General features: G+C 38.6%; 1 protein-coding gene across 2 annotated transcripts in view; it reads right to left on the reverse strand.

The window, feature by feature from the left end:
• Window positions 1–22637, reverse strand: part of LOC306886630 (tetratricopeptide repeat protein 7B-like) — a 48699-nt gene that overhangs the window by 21026 nt on the left and 5036 nt on the right. For both annotated transcript variants that reach the window (XM_079443907.1, XM_079443906.1), the window contains exons 4-15: window positions 17025–17158; window positions 16224–16345; window positions 10054–10132; window positions 7687–7859; window positions 7376–7439; window positions 6025–6162; window positions 4742–4825; window positions 4166–4270; window positions 3900–4017; window positions 2544–2601; window positions 2373–2445; window positions 1487–1647 (exon numbers count right to left, since the gene is read on the reverse strand). In XM_079443907.1, coding sequence (XP_079300033.1) covers window positions 1487–1647; window positions 2373–2445; window positions 2544–2601; window positions 3900–4017; window positions 4166–4270; window positions 4742–4825; window positions 6025–6162; window positions 7376–7439; window positions 7687–7859; window positions 10054–10132; window positions 16224–16345; window positions 17025–17158 — 1309 coding nt within the window. The remainder of the gene's footprint in view (window positions 1–1486; window positions 1648–2372; window positions 2446–2543; window positions 2602–3899; window positions 4018–4165; window positions 4271–4741; window positions 4826–6024; window positions 6163–7375; window positions 7440–7686; window positions 7860–10053; window positions 10133–16223; window positions 16346–17024; window positions 17159–22637) is intronic.

A 22637-nucleotide genomic window follows, 5' to 3' on the forward strand; every position in this document is an offset into this window, starting at 1 on the left:
CAAATAAACTTGTTAGAAAGATTTCTGAAGGATCATGTGGCACTGAAGACTGGAGTATTGGCTGCTGAAAATCAACTGTCTTGTTATTACAGGAATAAATAACATTTATAAACAAAAATATTGTATCATAAATTGCAATTATATTTCACAACATTACTGTTTTTACTGTATTTTTGATTAAATAAATGCAGCCTTGGTGAGCAAGCAAGCTCAACTTGAAATGAGCACAGAATCAAATGTAATTTAAATGTAAATATAGGAAAAATGCACAATTAAATGTCAGATATTAACTAATATACATACAATCATTCAAATGATGTTTTGTATTATATTGGGTGCTGTTTTGCATATGTGGATGGATGTTTTATTGTGTATTGTATCTTGTTCAGTGCTGTTAAGGAGTGCACACAGAATCCCTTATTAACACCTGTATTTCACACACATTTCTGCAGACAGCAGATCTGCTCACGCTGAGTGAAAGTCCCACCATCGAGAGTGCAGATGAGCATTTCTATAATCAGATATGGCAGCATGTGAAGAGATCCAGCCGGTGTGTGTGTGTGTGTGTGTGTGTGTGTATATATATGTGTGAAGCAGATACCATATATAGAGTTGTTGCAGCTGCTCAACTCGAGCTGAACCGAGATCGGTTAGGGCTTTAAACATGCACTGTGGTCTCTGAAGGCCACACTGATCCGAGTTCAGCCAATTCAGAGTGCTGATGGCACATTCTCATCAGCCGTGCTTTCATCTCAGCTGTATTTGCACGCTACACTGCTAGGACGCCCACACAACCACTGAATTAATCCTGTTGCATGTGTCTGTGTGAGTGGAATAAGGAGGGCTGGATGTTCTGGTGCATTTCCTTTCAAGGCAATGAAGCAAAATGCATGGAAACACACACAAACACACAAAACCCTGCGGGGAAAAACAGGGTGAAAAAGAGGGCCACAGGATTGGAGGAAAAAGAAAGCTGTTGTATTTTTTCTCTATTATGTAAGTGGCTGAAGCACACAGCCAGAAGGGCGACAACACACACACAAATACAGAGATGGAGGGGACTCTGATCAAATCGAATGAGAGGGGAATTTGCGTGGGGACTGCCCAGTGCTTCAAACATCCAACACACACACACGAATACTTCTAACTCGTCTAATTGAAGATGCCAGTAGCAGATTTGTACCCATCTATCCCAGCTGCTACAGCAAACACAAACATTCTCATTAGAGTGGGTACTGTGGCATGCCTCTAAATGTCTAAACACTGCCTGCCACTATTTGTGTGTGTGTGTATGTGTGTGTGAATGCTGTGCAAAAGAACATGGAATCATCTGACTGGTTGTCTGATCCAAGAATAGGCTCCTTGTCATTCTCTGATTGGCTGCTGACAACTATATCAACTCAGTGTAGTCAAAAAACAAAGCTACATCTAACTACATGCTCGAGAGGTTAGATAAAGTGTGACAGTGACAGTGTGTTAGACTCACATGAAGTTCTCAGGGTATTCGCTGAGGGCCATCTCGATGATGTTGAGAGCATCGTGGTAGTGTTTTTGAGCTGACAGCAGCAGGGCCAGCAGGTGCAGTGAATGAACATCATCGCCCTGCAGCTGTAACGCCTGTCGTACATAACCAAGAGCCTCTGGAATCTGACATACACACACACACAACACGCTTTTATTAGATGATTGTTTAAACAGACCGAGAAAAAAATGAGAAGGAAAAATAACAGACTGACATCTGGGGAGAGAGACAGACTGAGAGGGACATAAAGGCAAAATAAAGTTCCCATACTGTAGTAAAAAGAGTGAGATGTGGCTAGGGTTGGGTGATAAATCAATATTGATATTTATTAAACAAATATTTATTGATAATAAGTTTATTAAAGCATATTATTAATTAATATCATACAACCAAGATATTTTTCCCATCCAGGTTTTAATTCTTACAATATACAAACAGAACTCAGGAAAAAAAGAAAACAAATTTAGAGAAAATTAAAATTGCCCTAAATGAAAAGGTAGCTTAATATGTGGAATTTAGTAGTAAACAAGAAGAATCTTTGATTACAAGAAGCTTTGATTACATTCATTGTTGAGGTCTAACAAACACGAGGAGTGCATGTCCTTCCTCATAAATGGTATAAAATAAATACTGTGATAAATATCAATATCGATTGATATAGAAAAAATATTGTGATTATATTTTTGGCGATATTGCCCATCCTAGATGTGGCTTGAAGCAAATTAAATTAGCCACACGCAAATGCTTATAGGCATCACCTAAGTGCAATCTGGGAGAAGACCATCATCTGAGAGAGAGATGTTTTTATTCTCACTACCTGCGAGTAAGCAGCAGATGTTGATTCTCCTACCTGTCGAGATACAGCCAGCTGCAGCGCCAGGTAGAAAACAGCTAGGTGATCAGTGGGGGACAGACTCTGTGCCCTGAGAGAGAGAGAAACAGTGTGCTTCATCAGTGTGCACAGTATGTGAGTGTGTGTGTGTGTGTGTGAGAGAGAAATTTAGGACAGTCAGAAAATCACCTCTGGAAAGCGCTCAGCGCTTTTTTCTGATACTCTTCTTGCATTCCTCGAAGAGATGCTGTAAAGACAGATGACAGAAATGAGAAGATGGCAAGGACAAGATATAGCAAGATTTCAGATACCTTAATGTTAGAGAAAGGGCATCACAGGATTATAGAGTGTGTAACAGAGGGAAGACATTGTAGAGTGAACAGTAAATTATATAATTGTCACTACAGAGTGGAACAAAGTGCGTAATATAAAAAAAAGAGTTATAGAGTATTTTATAGAATGCAGAGAAAGCATATAAAGGCATTGCATTGAAGTGTGTTATATTAGAGCAGAGGAAGGGAAAAGGACAAATCAATTACAGAAACGATACAGAACAGTGTGGTTTCTCACAAGGGGGCAGGGGGAAAACTTCCACATGGGCCATAGGATGATTAAAATTATTAAATTATATTTGTAAAAATGAATGAAAACTTAATAAAAATGCTCCCCCGTTAAAAAAACAGAATTAACATTTATCCCCCAATAACTAATACTTTTTATAGAAAAACCTGCAGAATCTTGAATCTTACAGAATCTCAAAAAGAATGGTGTTTAATTAATTTGATATATATAAAAAGCAGCATTGTCATAATTATAGCATAATTACCAGACAAAATATCTGGAGGGGGGCTTTGAATAATTTTAGACAATCAAAAAGGCGGAGAACCACGATCATAAAATATGGAGGAACAAATAAAGCATTATAAAAGATTAAAAGCATATCTCTGAAAAGTATATGGTGTGTTATAGAGGGTGGACAAAACATGAAACATTATATTCTTGGATTAAAGAAATAGTATATTTTGTTATAAAGGACAGAAGATGGGTAAAGACTATTTTACACAAATATACCAAATATACAGAGGTACTGAGCACATTTTAAAGGTCAAGAAATAATATAGATATACAGAGAGGTACAGAGTGAGTGATACAGAATAGACAGTGTATAAAATATAAATGGATTACAGAAAGGGTATAGAGTGTGTTATAGAGGACAAAAAAGGGTATACTATTTTATATAGGGATTATGGAGTGGTTCATTAAGTGCATTATATAAGGTGTAGAACAAAATAGGATAAAAGAATATTGGGAGGGTACAGAGTGTGTTAGAGGGTAGAGAAAGGGTATACAGCACTATAAAGGAATTAGGGAGACAATATAGACTGTTCTAGAGAGGTACAGAGTGTATTATAGAGGACAAAAACAGGGTGTAAAGTATTATAGGGAAGGTCTAGAGTGTGTTACAGAGGATACAGTAAAGATTATAGTCTTCTAAGGTTATTGAAATGGTAAAAAACAAGTGTGTTCTACTGCAGGTATGCTTACCATCTGTGGCTCTCAGGCTGTAGACGAGACCGATAGCTAGACAGCCTTTGGCCCTGAATTCAGCTGCCTTCTCACCCATATCAATCACTATTTTAGCAAAGCGCTCACCTTCTTCCAGCTAAAACACACAAATACACACCCCATGTCATCACCATCTCACTGTTCGTGGACGGTCTATCAGTAATGGATTTACAGAGTCGTAAACAGGTCAGGGTCAGCTCTCCGGTTGAGCCTGTGCATATTTCCCATGATTCCTCTTTTATTACCCAGTGTAGGTTTCCAATACACAGCTTGACAGCCAGCAGAGGAATGGTGGGATCATCTGGCTTTAGTCTTATACACTCCTTCAGTACCTTCACTGCTCGAGCCGACTACACACACAAACACCAAGACAAGAGTCATTACTCCCAGAGTATTACTAATAGATTAATATATACACACTATTTTTTTTTTAATTAACACATTCCTTTCATCACAGGAATAAAGTACATTTCTTAAAATACATTAAAAGTACAAACCAATTATTTTTATTTGTAATCATATTTTGCAATATTAGTTTTTACTGTATTTTTGATCAAACAAATGTAGCCTTGTGAGCATAAGAAACCTTTTTCAAAAACATTTCATAGACACCAATATATAAATAAGAGAATATAAGCGAGTATTAAACATATAATAAATTTTATTTTAAATGTATATAAAATAAATTATATAAAAAGACTAACATTATTAATTTTCATTTCACTAAAATCACAACTGCCACACAATTGCCTGATATTTCTAGGTTTTCCATTACTATGGGAACTCTGAGGTACACTGAATGCAGAAAATGGGATGCTAACCTTCCCAGCAGCCATTAGGGAAAGAGCGAGCTGGAACCAGAGATGAAACTCCTCAAAGGCAAACTTCATGGCTCTTTCGAGACACTGTAGAGAGGAGACATTAAGATAACCTCAGATAAAGTATTGAGAACATTAATTATGACCCCCCAACAGACACACAGAAAAAAGGTCAAACACAGAGCCAGGCCATGTCTCCTGTTTAAGATTACCCAGAGTGCCACAGGCATTCAGTGTGTCTCTGAGGCTTTACAGTTAATCACACTAGCAGCTTAGCAGAGAGCAATTCATTGAACAATTAGATCTGTATAACAAACTGCTACACAAACACACATACGACCCTGCAGAGGGCACACACAATAAATATGACAGGCTCCTGGGGCTCTGTGACTGCACAACCATAAAATCCTTGAATATAAAAGACACAGCAAAAGTTATGCGGAGTCCAACATTAGCAACAACAGCGTGATCAACAGATGGAGACGGAAGAGAAAAATCTGCCCAGGTACACTAATGAAAACATCACACTACAAACCAACACACATGCCAAAAATGCTTTTCTTTGCCTGCCTGTTCTGTCCTAAATAGGCCAGGCTTCTGAAAACAAACACTGAGGCTCGTCCGTGGCAAAAAAAACAAACAACTTTAAGTAGAAATTTATATGTCCAAAGTTTTAATTTGGACAAATTTGTGACATGCAGACTTGAGCTCTAATATTAAATCTGGGTTAGTGCTGACTTTACTAAAAGTAAAAAGTAAAGAGTGTAAAGACCATCGATTCTACCGTGCGACTCCACCGGGCTAGGACACCGGCAAAGGATATAAGTATCGCTTTTTATTTTTATTTTATTTCTTTTTTATTTTTTCCCTTTTTATGCTTACTATTGAAATGCTGTTGTATGCATTTGTCAATTTTATTTAATTTCTGTATTTTCTTAAGTGGGTGTGTATAAATTATTTACAGAGTGTTAACTTGTAGTTTTAGTTACTTTTTCTTATTTGTAAGTCGCTTTGGATAAAAGCATCTGCTAAATGACTAAAAGTAAAGCAACTAAAAAGCTACATAATAATAACAACAACATGAAAGCAGTGTTCTGGTACATGTCCACAAACTCGCACGCACACTGTTATAACCTCCAGACCAGACAAAGACATTCACACAGAGGGAGCGCAATCTAAAGTGCAGGTCGTCTTGTTACAACAGCAACCACACCGGGAGGTTTAACTCGTCCTGCTGAGGGAGGGAGTATTTCTGAATGTTACCGTGAGTGTGGGCAGGACCTCACCTCTGAGAGCATCTCATACTGTCCACGTCGGCCGAGCGCAATGGTCAGCAGGTCGTACACCAGCGAGGCGCTCTGGAGGCTGATGATTCGGTCGTTATTGTGTTCGGGGATTCGACTCAACACGGCATCTCTGTTAGCCTATCATAAATACAGATATTAACACACACATTCCCTAAAACAGACAGGATTACACTACACGACTGTTCAAAAGTATTGGATTTTTTTTTTTTTTAAGTATTTGAAATAAATCTCCTTATTTGATCAAAAGACAATGTAAAAAAAAAACAAACAAAAAAAAAGCTAAATTGTGAAACATATTTCTAATATAATTAAAATATTTTTTTTTTCTATTTTAATACATTTAAAAACGTAATTTATTCCTGTGATGGAAAAGCTGAATTTTCAGTAGCCTATACTCCAGTCTCATGTGATCCTTCAGAAATCATTCTAATATGCTGATTTGTTGCTCAAGAAAAAATCTCTTATTATTATCAAATTTGAATTATTTTTTATCAAATTTGAGTAATTTTTGTCTTTTTATTTTTTTGGAAACAAATTTTTTTTTTTTTTACAGGATTCTTTGATGTTTAGAAAGGTCAAACAGCATTTATTTAAAACATAAATCTTTTGTAACATTATAAATATCTTTACTGGCACTTTTGATTAATTTAATGTGTCCTTGATCAATAAAATTATTAATTTTCAAACAAAAATGGAAAAGAAAGGGAAGGGAAGTGGTGTGTGGCCAAGTATGCTGACGCATACTCTGAATTTGTGCTCTGCATTTAACCCATCCAAGTGTACACACAGTAGTGAACATACACTCGGAGAAGTGGGCAGCCAATGCTGCGGCACCCGGGGAGCAGGGCGCTTGCTCAAGGGTCTCACCTCAGTCGTGGTATTGAGGGTGGAGAGAGTGTTGGTTACTCACTCCCCCCACCTACAATCCCTGCCGGACCTGAGACTCGAACCCACGACCTTCGGGTTACAAGTCCAACTCTCGATCCATTAGACCACGACTGCCCCTATGCTAAGAAGCGTAGTATGCTAGGGCTATCAATAACAGACACTACAACTAACATTAGACAGCTTCGTTTTAAGTCACTTTGCAGCAGAATGGTAAGTTTAAAGAAAAAAGCCACATGAGCAAGAGATCTATTAAGACTTTCTGGTGAGTTCAAGCTCAAGGCATCTCTGATTCTCTAGCTCTGCTTTCAGTACCATTATGATCGGCCTTTCATGCCAAAAACCCTGCAGTGTCAGACCATACTGACTTCATTTACACGTTCTCCTGTTCCGATGGCTAAACCACAGCAGTTCAGAGGGTCACCAAATCTTTACTGCTACTCACCATGGACTCGCTGATTAACAACAGAAGTAAGGCCTCCTCTGTGTTCTCCTGTGGACAAAATAAACTAGAAAGAGAGAGAAAGGCCATCAGGAATTTTTACATCCATTCATGATGAATACAGAGACATGAAACAAACTTCCAGGATTCTGATCAATGAATTTTTCCCTCTTTTTTTAATTTTCATGCTACATCATAAAAATAAATGAACAATTTTTGAACAATATACATGAAACAGCTGTGCTAATTGCAAAAATTAGTATTACGCATATAATTTTACAGCATTTATTATTATTTTGAATTAGATGTGCTACTTTTCTCCTGAGTAGATGCGTGGGCGGCGGCTGAGGGCATAGTCCTTAGTGTGAGGGGTGTGTCTGAGTGGGTCATCCAGGGGGGAGTGGTGAGGGGGGTCTTCTAGTGGGTTCCAGTAACTCTGTTCACACATGCCCCTCAGCAGGATCTCTGCAAGCTGCCTGGCGATAGTCTAAACACAGACACACACACACATACATATATATAAACATACGTATACCTCCATATTCTAGACCTGTGGTTCTCAACCAGAACCACAGGGGCCTAATACATAAAATCCTTTAAATTAAGCTAAAAAAAAACAAAAAAATTTTTTTTGTTTAAGAACCAGGATTATAGTCTTGGAAAACCTTAGATAAACGAGGAAATTAATTTTTTTTAATTTCTAGACCTGGATACGCACGCGCACACACACACACACACACACATATAGATGCATACAGGTGCATCTCAATAAATTAGAATGTCGTGGAAAAGTTTATTTATTTCAGTAATTCAACTCAAATTGTGAAACTCGTGTATTAAATAAATTCAATGCACACAGACTAAAGTAGTTTAAGTCTTTGGTTCTTTCAATTGTGATGATTTAGGCTCACATTTAACAAAAACCCACCAATTCATCTCAACAAATTAGAATACTTCATAAGACCAATAAAATAAAATAAAATTTTTAGTGAATTGTTGGCCTTCTGGAAAGTATGTTCATTTACTGTATATGTACTCAATACTTGGTAGGGGCTCCTTTTTCTTTAATTACTGCCTCAATTCGGCGTGGCATGGACGTGATCAGTTTGTGGCACTGCTGAGGTGGTATGGAAGCCCAGGCTGCTTTGATAGCGGCCTTCAGGTCATCTGCATTGTTGGCAATCTTCCTCTTGACAATACCCCATAGATTCTCTATGGGTTTCAGGTCAGGCGAGTTTGCTGGCCAATCAAGCACAGTAACACCATGGTCATTGAACCAGCTTTTGGTACCTTTGGCAGTGTGGGGAGGTGCCAAGTCCTGCTGGAAAATGAAATCAGCATCTCCATAAAGCTTGTCAGCAGAAGGAAGCATGAAGTGCTCTAAAATTTCCTGGTAGATGGCTGCGTTGACTGTGGACTTCAGAAAACACAGTGGACCAACACCAGCAGATGACATGGCAGCCCAAATCATCACTGACTCTGGAAATTTCACACTGGACTTCAAGCAACATGGATTCTGTGCCTCTCCACTCTTCCTCCAGACTCTGGGACCTTGATTTCCAAATGAAACGCAAAATTTACTGTCCACTGAAAAGAGGACTTTGGACCACTGAGCAACAGTCCAGTTCTTTTTCTCCACAGCCCAGGTAAGACGCTTCTGACGTTGTCTCTGGTTCTCTAGTGGCTTGGTAGCCCTTTTCCTGAAGACGTCTGAGTGTGGTGACTCTTGATGCAAGTGTTTGAATCAGCTTTGCTTGACAGTATTCTCAAGTTTGCGGTCATCCCTGTTGCTTGTGCACCTTTTCCTACCCAATTTCTTCCTTCCAGTCAACTTTGCATTCAATATGCTTTGATACAGCACTCTGTAAACAGCCACTCCTTTCAGTAATGACCCTCTGTGACTTACCCTCTTTGTGGAGGGCGTCAATGTTCGTCTTCTGGATCATTGCCAAGTCAGCAGTCTTCCCCATTATTGTGGTTTCAAAGAACAAGAGATACTATAATAGTAATTAATAAAACAAGAGATAGTCATTAATTGAAACTCAAATGTAAATATTCTAATATTCTGAGATACTGATTTTTGACTTTCATGAGCTGTAAGCTCTAATCATCGAAATAAAAACAAAAAAACTTTTGAAATGTTTTACTTTTGAATCTAAAATATATGAAAGTTTTTTCACGACATTCTAATTTATTGAGATGCACCTGTATATACATACATATATATATACAGTGTATGTATGTATGTATGTATGTATGTATATACACACACACACACACACACACACACACACATACATACACACGCACACACATATACATATACATATACATATATATATATTATGTATAATTATATTAAATATATTATGGCAGGCTCTAAAATATTTTATTATTTTAAATAGTATAAACTGCAGAGAAATTGCGATATTTGTGAGTTAAAAATACATTTTAAAAACCTTCTCCTATAAATCACAAACAAGTGGAAAATCCATTAATAATAATATAATATATTTAAAAAAAGAAGCTTTGTCACTATAGCAGAAGTAAATCTGCAGAAATCTTCATGGAGGGATTTTGAATTTTGTCTTGGATAATGGGGGACCTTTGAGTCAAAACGGTTGCGCACCGGTGCTCTAGACAGAGACAACAACACAAAGCCATAAGCACACACAACTCACCATACGCAGGTTCTGAGTGGTTCTGGTCTCAACAGCTCGGAGAATCTCTCGGAAGCGGCCGACACCACGGGTCAGGTTACTGCAGCACCGGGAAATGGAGAGAAAAGAAATCCATTAATCACCTCTAGAGAGCTGAAAAAACCTGATGGCTAACATCAACAAATTTCTCATCAACTCCGTACAAACTTTCTTACACAAACACATGGAAAACACGCGCACACACCCTCAGGACTGGTCAGACCTCTACCATGATTTAATGAGCTCTAGCATCAAGCAGTCAAACTAAAGCAGTTACATATCAGTGGACAGGAAGTTATCAGGGCCTGTAGGGAACATTGATTACAGGAGTTCTGGATACAGTGCAAGTCACAATTAGCACCTATATGAATGCTGCACCTGTGAATGTGTTAGCACCTGTCAGCAACTGCGGTCAATATCCTCAGACTGCGATATTCTCACAGTCTTTTTATAAACTGACAGCACACAAAAACACACACACCATGAATGGACACGTGCGTAAAAGACCAGAGAACATAGCTTTGGGCTGTGGAGGTGTGAAGCGTTGAGAGATGCACGTGAATGCAGGGAGAAGCAGTAGTTGTGTTGAGAGAGACAGATGTGTTTGAAACAGGGATGAGAGCGATCATGACAGAGAGAAACAGAGCTAACAAATAAAACCAATTCAACCATCAGTTCAAACAATCACATGAATTTAGCTAATTTTAAACCTACAAGTGTCTATTGTTTCCAAGCGCTGCACTTGCTAAAATCACAGTTTCACTCTTCACAACTCTATGCCCTTAAACGTAAAGTTAAAGTGGGGAATTGCTTTCATCAAACACATAATTTCCTCTATTTTTACATGTAGATTACCTTCCTTGTTATCAAACACTCAAAGTTAATCTTAAAAACACTAATAATTTAATAACAATGCAAATCTCAAAATTAATATCTGTTTCATACAGTGTATTATAAAGTTGCGATGCCTAAATTCACTTTTTTTAGTTTAGTGATTTTTTTTTTAGACAAACGTATTGACTTTTTCCTATCAGCCATATGAAAGAGAATTTCAGCTGCAATTTTAATACCTTTAAAATTACTCTACAGAGTTCAGGCTGAGGACTGAACATTTGTTATCCTGTAGGAAACGCATGTTGTGCGAGGTTTAAAGACATTGTTTTCAATCATTTATGAGCCTAACAGATACATTACCCACAATGCACCACTGCAGATGTCATATTTCACACAGATGCATTTCAAGCACTGACAGATGCTCCACCTGCATCCATATGGAAGATCCCTCCCCAACCACACACTCAATGCACAAATAAATAATGATGGAGAGTCTCATACTGGCATGTGTAAGGCCACCACACATTTCACGCAAGTACTGCAAATCGCAAAAAAAGATGACAACAACATAGAGATGAATAAATGAATGGGCCATAAGATGGACAACTTGTCTCTTAATTCTTCAACTTTCCCATGTCTTCCCTTTCCCTACTACAACAGTATGATCACTGAATAGACTGCATAGATCTGTTACTCTATCTCTCTACAATCAGCAAGTCTGTCAACAAAGTAAACAAAGTCAAATTTCAGCTGACTGGAGATCTGTCCACCTATGAGATTACCGGAAAATGCATAAACTGATAAAATGTGTACCTTAAGCTGCATTGGATACAGTTGACAAAAGCAAAAGTTTGGTTTCTGTAAGATTTTTTAATGTTTTTGAAAGAAGTAACTTATGTAAAATCGAATGCAGTGTATTCATGCAGCCTTCAAGTTGACAGTGTGCCCACAATGCTTTAAAGGCTTCTTACATAGGCGGCTAGCTATGTTTTGGCTTCTGTGTGAAGCTGCTACAATAAAAGCATGGCACTACTCTACATGAGAGTGCAGGGATACGTACGAGTAGTCGTCAAACACACAGCTCCATGGTGCAGAGGCCACGGTGCAGGGGGAGAGTGTGGCATCAGAACACACATAAATAACATGAAACGCACAGACATGCACAGACTGAGAACTACAGAGGATCAATTAAGCATTTGGAAAAAAATAAAGGCACAAAGACAGACAGAGAATTAGTAAACAGACAGAAAGCTCAGCAGGTTCCTAGACCACTCACTGAAGCGCGTGTCTGAGGGAAAGAGAAGTGATGAGAGAAAACAATAGATGTACAAAGAGAGTGAATGATAAATGAATGGACACCATTGTCTCAGGTGTTTCTAAAGGAAGCCTGTTTGGGCTGTCAATCATAATTAAGTGTTCTGCTACGGATAGGGCTGAACGATATATTGAAAATTATATATGTAACATATTTGAGATGAATTTGCTGGTGATATAAAGTTACACGTTTTTAATTTTTTTGAAAAACCTTGTTAAAGTGGGTTTGATTCATTTGTTTAAATCAATTCAAACTGTCCGAATCAATGATTTATTTAAAAATTTTAAATATTTTTTTTTGGAATCACTATTCAGAATATATCATCATTGCCAAAACATACATTAAATTTCAAACGTTTAGTGTGAGAAAGATTTTTTTTTCCATATTTTTGAAAGAAGTCTCTTATGCTCATGGATCCATTTCTTTTATAAAAAATACAGTAAAACCAGAAACATTGTTAATTACCATTTAAAATAACAGTTTTAAAAAGTAATTCATTCATGTCATGGCAAAGATGAATTTCCAGCAGAAATGGTTATTACATGCTGAATTGATGATCAAGAAAAAATTATAATTTTTGGATGAACTAATCAAAAGTTCAAAAGCATTTATTTGAAACAGAAATCTTTTGTACATTATGAATGTTTTTACTGTCACTTGTGACCAATTTAATGCATACTTGCTGAATAAAATTATTACTTTCAATTAATTTATTTTCCTGTATTATTTCTTGCATTAATCAATTTAAATCTAATTTGCAACATGGGCTGTTTAATACTGTAAAAAAAATCATTTTAAAACATACAGCAAATATTGATAAGACAATATTATATCCTGTTTGTGGACTTCAGCTCCGCTTTTAACACCATCATCCCGAACACCCTTCATAATAAAAAGACTCCGTCCCCACCTGTCTATCAGTGGATCAACAGCTTCCTGACAGACAGGCAGAAGTTAGTAAAGCTTGGTAAATTCACATCCAACACCCGCACCATCAGCACTGGAGCTCCTCAGGGCTGCGTTCTCTCCCCACTGCTCTTCTCCCTCTACACCAACGACTGCACATCTAAAGACCCCTCTGTCAAGCTCCTTAAGTTTGCAATGACACCTCACTGATCGGCCTCATCCAGGGCGGTGACGAGTCTGCTTACAGACAGGAGGTTAAGGAGCTGGCTGTATGGTGCAGTCTCAACAACCTGGAGCTTAACACGCTCAAAACTGTGGAGTTGATCGTGGAGTTCAGGAGAAACCCCCCTGCTCTCCCCCCACTCACCATCTTGAACAGCACTGTGACTGCAGTGGAGTCATTCAGATTCCTGGGCACCACTATTTCTCAGGACCTGAAGTGGGACAATCACATGGACTCTATTGTCAAAAAGGCCCAGCAGAGGTTGTACTTCCTTCGCCAGCTGAGGAAGTTCAAACTGCCACAGGACCTGCTAAAACAGCTTACTCTGCCATCCTTGAATCCGTCCTCTGCACTTCTATAACTGTCTGGTTCAGCTCAGCTACCAAATCTGACCTCAGAAGACTACGGAGGGTCAGGGACGGATTAACGCACGGGCCTACTGGGCACCTGCCCAGGGCACTGGACCAGAGGGGGGCCCAGCCGAAATACCCCTACTCCCAGAACGCGATTTCAACCGTGCCCCCTCAGAATTTTGAGGCAAGTGGATTTTGAATGCAGCATCCAAAAGACAAAAAAATAAAAAAAATAGCCGAATAATATTTTTTATATTTAATAAGCGATCACACCGGTGTGATTAGATCATTCAGTACGCACATCATCAGCTGCTAAATTAAAATCTGCGTTCGCTCAACTTCGCTGGCTGGCAGCCAGAGACTAGAGCCCTGCACGGGCCTCAAATTTAGGCCCTAGCCCGGCCCACGTCCGACAGCTTATCAGAATAACCGGCCCGAGTCCGACCCAAGCCCTTTTTTCCCCCCTTCTCCCAAAACAGTTTATACTACTGTTTCGGCTATTAAAATAGTTCAGTTTTCTATGTAATGGAAAAATTATTATATTTCGTTTAGTTTTTTTATTAAGTTAATTTAGAGAAACGTTTGGAGCATTTTTGTTAGTTAAAAATAGTAATAAGTCCTAAGTTCATGTTTTTTAAAGTAACGACCATGCGGCCAGCGGCAGACAGTGAGCTGATCATAGCCTATGTTTAATCAATTTAGCCTTCTCAAATCATCACGACTTACCTAAAATAAAATCTATTGATACACTAAAACAGTTCAAGCATATAACAATGTTTAAACGTTAAACCTGCGCTATAATAATAATAATAATAATGTGCGCTAGCCTATATCTAAGTTTGTGCGGAGAGTGGAAGCTAAAGCGTGCTCTGCAGGACATGGAGGGACCAGCGCAAACACTTGCATTGTTTTCAGTGGAAACAACTTAAAACAGCCTACGACATTTTTTTTCTGATAAAGGTAAGAGTAATACATCATTCGGACCTGTAAAGGGTCTACTTTTATTTGTGGGCACTCACAATACCAACAAAAGGTAGTTCTTTTATAAAACAAAGAAAACAAACATGATGCGCTTTCTGCAGTCTTGACCAGGAGCGCTTCACAAAAATGAACTGAAGCTGAGAGAATACATGCCTCACAGACATGACAAATATATCTATAGAAAGCTTTAAATTATCACTTAACGAAAAAAAAAAAAAAAGAAAACAAAAACTATTTTATTATAATCTTGTCATAAGTCACTTGCGCACCTGCTGCTGCGGGACACTAAACACCATCGAACTGCTCTTGACAGTCACGGCATGGTCTCGTGTTGTCTCCACCAGCGCGGCAATGTTTTTCATCACTAATTGATGGATGTCTAAAATATAAAAATAAGGAGAAACCTAAAACAGGCCCGAGGCCAGGCCCCCGTCTGAACTATGACGTGAAAATTGGCCTTTTTCCAAACTTTTTTTCTCCCTTTTCAAATCTCATAACAAATCGTAAAGGCGTTTATTTTTAATAAAAATTAAAGAAATAACCAAAAAGTTGAAAATAAAGTATCTGGTAGGGTTAGGGTAGGTGTAGGGAGGGCTTTATTATCAATAAGGTGGCATCCATTTAATAATATGAATTAAAATTATAATTTACACTCAATACGTTATTACTGAATACTGTTTTATAATGTACTACAATACTGAGGTGCAGATAATTGCCACTATTTTGCAACAAGTAGTATAAATGGCAGAAAATCCTACTATTTTAACAGTGTAAATATAATCTATAGCTATTTGCACTTAGTGTAAATAACATATCGCTAAAAATACTGCCGTTTTCACTTAGTGTAAATAGAATCCATTGCTATTTGAACTTTGAAAATGACCGCGATTTCAACTGAGGGGGGCTTATAATCAGTCCGTGCCCAGGGCACCTCTGCGTCATGATCCGTCCCTGCGGAGGGTAGTCCGGACTGCTGAGCGAATCATTGGTACAACCTTTCCCACTCTCCAAGAGCTGTACTTATCCAGAGTGAGCAAAAGGGCTGGTAAAATCACTCTGGACCCCTCACATCCAGCACACTCCCTCTTTGAACTGTTACCGTCTGGTCGACGCTACAGAGCTCTGAGCACCAGAACGACCAGACACAGGAACAGTTTCTTCCCTCAGGCAATCCATCTCATGAACACTTGACAATAAACAAGGAACACACACAACTATTATACACTATTTATTCACCACACTTATTTTTTCTCATTTCAAACTTGCACATATCAGACCTGTAAATACATAATTGTCTATATTATATATTGTGTTTTTGCTGTTTTGCATATTGCCTATTTGGATATTTGTATATTATTCTTTATTATCTGTGTCCTGTCCTGTTGCTGTCTTTCTGTTGCACTGTGGAGCTTCTGTCACTACAACCAATTCCTTGTATGTGTAAACATACTTGGTCAATAAAGCTCATTCTGATTCTGATATATTTTCAGCAATATCGCCCAGCCCTAGCTCCTGAGAATATAAACACACAAATACTCACCCATTTTTGAAATGAATAACATGAGCTCTCTGAAGTCCTGTCTCCAGGAAGTAGCCAAGTTCTTGTTCCTGTGTGACTGGACCGGGCTTTGGACTGCGGTTCTGAATGCCAACACTAAGAGCCTGAAGACAGGACACAAGTCATCAAATGAAACTGTCAATCATAACTGAAACAAGCTCAAACTCTTTCCTGAACACTTCCTGTTAGTTATTCAGCAAATACAGCCCAAATGTCTTCAAAAGTCAGACTGTTTACTATATTTACCCAGGAAACACTTTAGAGAGGATAGCGGTTAGGAGGGTACGACTTTCTAGCATGAAGGTCAAACGTAAAACTTCGGCTTCACCTAAAAAATGCAGCGTCAACACTGCAGCAGAACACAAGCTCTGCCGTTCTCCTCTCTTGCCATCATTCACTCTCTCTCTCTACGCTCCCTCCCTTCTCCACCAACGCTAAATCACAAGCAATAAATACTGAACATTGTGCAGGGGAATGAATCTGGGCACTACTATTCCAACAAAGAGAATTAGTGGTGTGAAAACCATCTAAAACAAACAGAGACTCATCTTACTCTGCAGGAAAATGAACATTGACCTGTAAAAAGCTTTAATTGTGATTTAAAGTTCACAGGTGGGCCAGTAAGAGATTAGTCTCACGAATGCCTGACTCTCTGCAGCAGTACTGTGCAAATCTGTCCTGCTGCTCCAAAATCAATGTATATTTTAATGTCTATGAGAATGTGACAAAAAATTTGAAAATGGGGGAGGAAAACAACTGTAGTGAATGAACATTTGGATATACCTTTTCTACCTCCTGAAGATAGAGAAGAGCGATGTCTCCAGACTTCTCATAACAAGTGATTATCTCCTGATCTCTGTCAGCATTACGATTGGACAATGATGGGGACGCCATGGGCACTTTCTCCAGACAGAGACCTATGAACAAACAGAAGAGGGAAGAGATGACTTACACATGCCAAGAGCTAGAAGGGCACACAGAGTTGTCTAGTGCTCTGCCACATTTAGAAAGAATTTATGACTAATGACAGCTCATTTTAATAAAGATAATCTGAAGTGTGAAAAACGACCTAACTTGTTCCCTTTTAAAGATATGGCATAGCAGTACAATAAAATAATCATTGTGAAGAAGTACTATCAGATATTAAGTAAATAATAAAAAAATAAAATAAATAAAAACAAATATGTCTATGAAGTTTCTAAGTGCCATTTGAAAATTTATTCTTCTAAAATTTGCATTTTTCTCAGGCTCCTATGTTTATGTTCAGTTCTTTCACTTTAATGGCAATGAAAAGAATCTATTGAAAAATTTAAACAGCACTTAGAGGCATAACATTCGAACGCTTCATACACACACACACACACACACACACACACACACACACACACACAAGCGTTGGTATTTGTGGTTTACGGGGACTCTCCATAGCCGTAATGGTTTTTATACTGAACAAACTGTATGTGCTATTGCCCTACACCAACCCTACCCCTTACAGGAAACTTTGTGCATTTTTAGATTTTCAAAAAAACACCATTTAGTATGTTTTTTAAGACTTTTGAATTACGGGGACATAGGCAGCGTCCTCATAAACCACCTTCAAATTGTAATACCTGTGTCATACCCATGTCATTAAACAAATTTTTCCCCCCGTAAACCACAAATACCAACCCACACACACAAACACACAGAGACTGTAACTTCATATATCATTTACTGTGAGGATATATGCATTCCCACCAGGTCAGGCCAAAGAGGACGCCTAAAGAAATGGGGACAGAGCCTTGTACAATCAGGCCAGGAACACACTGAATAAGGAGATTAGAGTGGCTAAAAGGACCTACGCTAAAAAGCTGGAAGATCAGTTCACTTCCAATGACTCTGCTTCAGTGTGGAAAGGCCTGAAAGCCATCACCAAGTACAGGACACCATCCCTCAGCACTGAGGCGAATCAACAACTTGCTGAAGACCTAAATAAGTTTTATTGTAGATTTGAAACCCCCACACCCGTCCTGACCATCTCTCTACACAACCGTTAACACCTCCAGCAACCCCCCTCTCCCCCACTCCTGTACTTCAGATCAGTGAAGTGCGCCAGGTTTTCAGGAAGAACAAGAGAAGAAAGGCACCAGGCCCAGACGGTGTGACACCAGTCTGTCTGAAAACCTGTGCTGACCAGCTGGCCCCCATCTTCTCACAGATCTTCAATAGATCTCTGGAGTTGTGTGAAATCCCTTCCTGCATCAAACGCTCCACCATCATCCCTGTTGCAAAGAAACCCAAGATAACAGGACTTAATGACTACAGACCTGTGGCTCTAACGTCTGTGGTCATGAAGTCGTTTGAAAAACTGGTTTTGGCTTATCTGAAGGACATCACTGGACCCTTACTGGACACCCTGCAGTTTGCCGAGCAAACAGGTCTGTGGATGATGCAGTCAACATGGGACTGCATTACATCCTGCAACATCTGGACAAATCAGAGACTTATGTGAGGATCCTGTTAGTGGACTTTAGTTCGGCCTTCAACACCATCATGCCTACACTCCTCCAGACCAAACTAACCCAGCTCTGTGTCCCTAGCTCTATCAGTCAGTGCATAACCAGCTTTCTGACAGATAGGCAGCAGCTAGTGAGACTGGGGAAATTCATGTCAAATAGCCGCTCCACCAACACTGGTGCCCCTCAGGGATGTGTTCTCTCCCCACTGCTATTCTCCCTGTACACCAACGACTGCACCTCTGTCAAGCTCCTGAAGTTTGCAGACACCACACTCATCGAATAAAACAAATGTAAATATATCACATCAAGCATCATTGCAGTGTTTTAATCATGTGAATATGAAAACATAAAATAAAAAAGCGTTTATATCAATAAAAAAATTCTATACAATTACAAATTATATTTCATTTATATGCACGTTGTCCAAATTAAATACAGAACCTCGTGTTAACTAGAAAAAAAAACTGACATTAATAATAATAATAATAAAAAAACTGACATTTGAATAACTGAATCAACTGACAGCACTTATTGTTGTTTATTCATTGCTTGAGGAATCGATTTAGTATTGATATGCATGTACCACATGGGTGCTATCATACCAAAGCCAAAATTCTGCCATCAGTCAAAACCTCTTTCTTTTAAAATCATAGTTCCATTCATTTCTACTGCGCCACAGTATTCAGTTGTGAGACTTTCAGAAGCACACAGCACTTCTGTCAATTCTAATTCAATTGACTAATGAAATACACTGTTATGGTTTGATCCTTACTTTGAGGATATTATATTAATTCTTAAAGGGTCAAACTGAACACGAGTTTCGAGTTTGTTTCCTTTGTTCTGGCTGGACAGAGGAAGTGAGACACTGAAATATACATGTGTGAGAAAATCAAAGAGCTCAGACAAACCAGAAAAGCTTGAAATGTTTTAGCACGAGCTGATGTCTGTTCCACTGCCGTATTTCCTTGCCTCGTCTGGGTCAGCTGAGAGCCAAGTAATGCGGTAAAGATACAAGCATGGTTCCTTAGAGATGTCACACAATCTGTGGCCAATCTCGGTCTACTGGCTTTAGCGTCCTAAGTCACATCTTAAATCCCTTATAGCATGAGGAAAACAGGCCAGACTCAGTGCTCAGGGGGCAGGTAAACATGATGAGAGTTGTTTGTTTAGCTGCCGTTAGTATTGGGTTCTCCATGCAGATAAAGTTTTCATGACAGAATGGCAATGTGACAGGAAACAGAAACTGTAGCCCTCGTAACTACTTTTCAAACTGCTTCAATAATAGATAACGGCTTATAAGCAGATATCACAGGATGAATAAAACAGTCTGTTACCGAGTCACAAAATGATTCCGAAATGAAAACGGAGCCGAATAATCCATCACAAGCAAGAAGGTAATGACGAGACCCTGATTAAAAGTGCCCTGTGAAGTCTTAGTAAGACAGGAGGAGAACGAGAGTGGACTGATTGGCATAAAATATTAGTGAACGGTTTTAAGTCACCTACACTCTATTGTTTAAAGCTATGGGGTCAGTAAGACTTCTACTTCAGTAAAGATGCATTAAATTGATAGCAAAGTCTTTAACATAGTTACAAAATAAATTCTGTCAAATCATCATAAATGAATCCTGTTATCCTGTAAAAAAATCATGCTTTCCACAAAAATATGAAGAAGCTCATCCATTGGTAGTAAGAAATGTTTCTTCAGCACTAAATCAGCATATTAATTATGAATGTTCATGTAACACTGAAGACTGGAGTAATGGCTGCTGAAAATTCAGCTTTACCTCCACAGGAATAAATGAAAGTTAAAATATATCAAAAAAGCAATAATTTCACAACATTTGCTTTACTTTATACTATTACAAAACCCAAAGTTTAGAACAGTAGTGTATGTACTGTACTCTTAAATGTTGACAAAATTATTTTCAGCAGATATACACATTTCAAATGTACAGTTTTTCTATTCTGTGAGAATACCAACCAAAAATGATGATTTATCTTGCACTAAATGATACGTCAAAGGTTTTGTTCAATTAAATGCTCTAAAAACGAATGCCCCCCACCCCTTAGTATATAGCAATGGCTGTAATGTAAACTAAGTTAATAAATTTAGTAACTAAATCTAAATAAACCTAAAATAACATTTAAAATATTAAAAAGTAAGATATTTCCTGCCCACCTTCCTATTTTAATAGCAATATTGTCAACAAAGGGAAGAAATGTACAAGCAACTCCATAAGGTTTTTAAAGTACTTTCAAATCCGATACTGTCAGTTGGTGGCGGGACTACTTGCAAAAAGTTGTTTAGTGATAAATTGACTAGTTTGTCAGAAGAATAATAGTTCAAACCATTATTTTATATAATCTGGTGCAAACTTCCAAGGGACCACATGACGCCTTAAAATAACTTAATATAAGACAAAATAGGCATAATAATAAACATATACAACTAACAATCAAGATGTTTTCATCTATTAATTGAACTTCCTCAACAATTTTTTTTTCCCTTGTGAAAAACCAGGCTTCCCACTGACTTGAAAAACCTGGATATGTGAGGCAGCCTAATTTTCAAAGTGTAATTTATAGTCAAGAAAAAGTCATGTGAATTAATAAAACCTTCAAATGCAATGGGCATTTTACAATGAATATACATGTTCCTAGTTATGCACGGCTATAAAATATTTTATAATGTAGAAATTAGTAAAAAAAAAAACTTCAGGAAACCTTACAGAAACCAGAAGTGGCCAAAGATTAAAATAAGTTTTGAAACTATAAACATTGTTACGGACAATGGGGAGCCTTGGACTTAAAACAGTTGAGATCCACGGTCATATGGGCACAGAAATGACACACTCTAGCTTTAAGAAAAAGTTAAATTCTGTGACAAAGGAAGGCATAGGGATTTTCTAAGGTCTTATTGTTCCACACCAATGCCCAAAGAGAAAAAGGGTGCAAAAAACTGAATGTGAGAGAGGGAGAGAGTGTGTAGATGTTGTAAATCCCTTTATATTATATATAGACCTACTACACTGGAGGCCTAAACTTAATCTAGAAGGTCTGAAAAAGGCACATTCACTTCTGTTTGGGTACAGATAACAGATTCATCAGAAATCTGCTCCTCTCGACTGCTGCGCTCCCCTAAACACACACATGTCCCTCGACTTACAGGTTTAAAAGCCTGATATACTAGCCAGATATAAGACAAGCCCCATTACCGTGACCGGGTTCTTTAATGACCTGCACAACGGCTGCAGTAAATCTGACGCCTCAGGACAGGCAGTGACAAGCAGCTCACAGCGGCAAGAGGGAGATTTTTATAATTTAGGACAAGGGTTTGATATACACAGGAGACGAGGCAGGAAGCGCCAGTGAGATGACACACACACGTGTGTTTATGTGTGGTAGCTGGAGCGTGATGGAGGATTGGGGCCGAGGGAGGAAGCTGCCCCCCCCGTAAAAGCAGTTGTCAGTCACAGAGATGCTATGAGGCGATTGGATGAGACAGGCTCTGTGCCACCCTGCAGTTTTTCCCCAGAGCCCCACAGTACCACCGATCTGTCAGAACTCTGATCAAAGACCTCATGCTGCGGTCCTGGCAAACACATTCCCTGTGCTCGGAATTAAAAGTGTGTGTGTGTTCAGTGCAGAGGATTTAGGAGAAGGGTCCGGCTGCAGACTTGCACTTGCACTCTCAGTACTTGCACGCTCTGACTTGCACTCTCAAGACACTTGCGCTTCTGCGAGTGACGTCACTTGCAGTCTTTTTTATTTTTTTCTATTTATTGATTATTGTTTTGTTTGAATCTCTTAACATTTTACAACAGTAGCTAGGTGGCGAAGACAAGAAAAAATAAACTAAATCACAATGTCACTTGTAATCGCCGTTTGCACTACC

The sequence above is a fragment of the Barbus barbus genome, assembly GCF_936440315.1.
Source record: "Barbus barbus genome assembly, chromosome: 20".
Classification (NCBI taxonomy): Eukaryota; Metazoa; Chordata; class Actinopteri; order Cypriniformes; family Cyprinidae; genus Barbus; species Barbus barbus.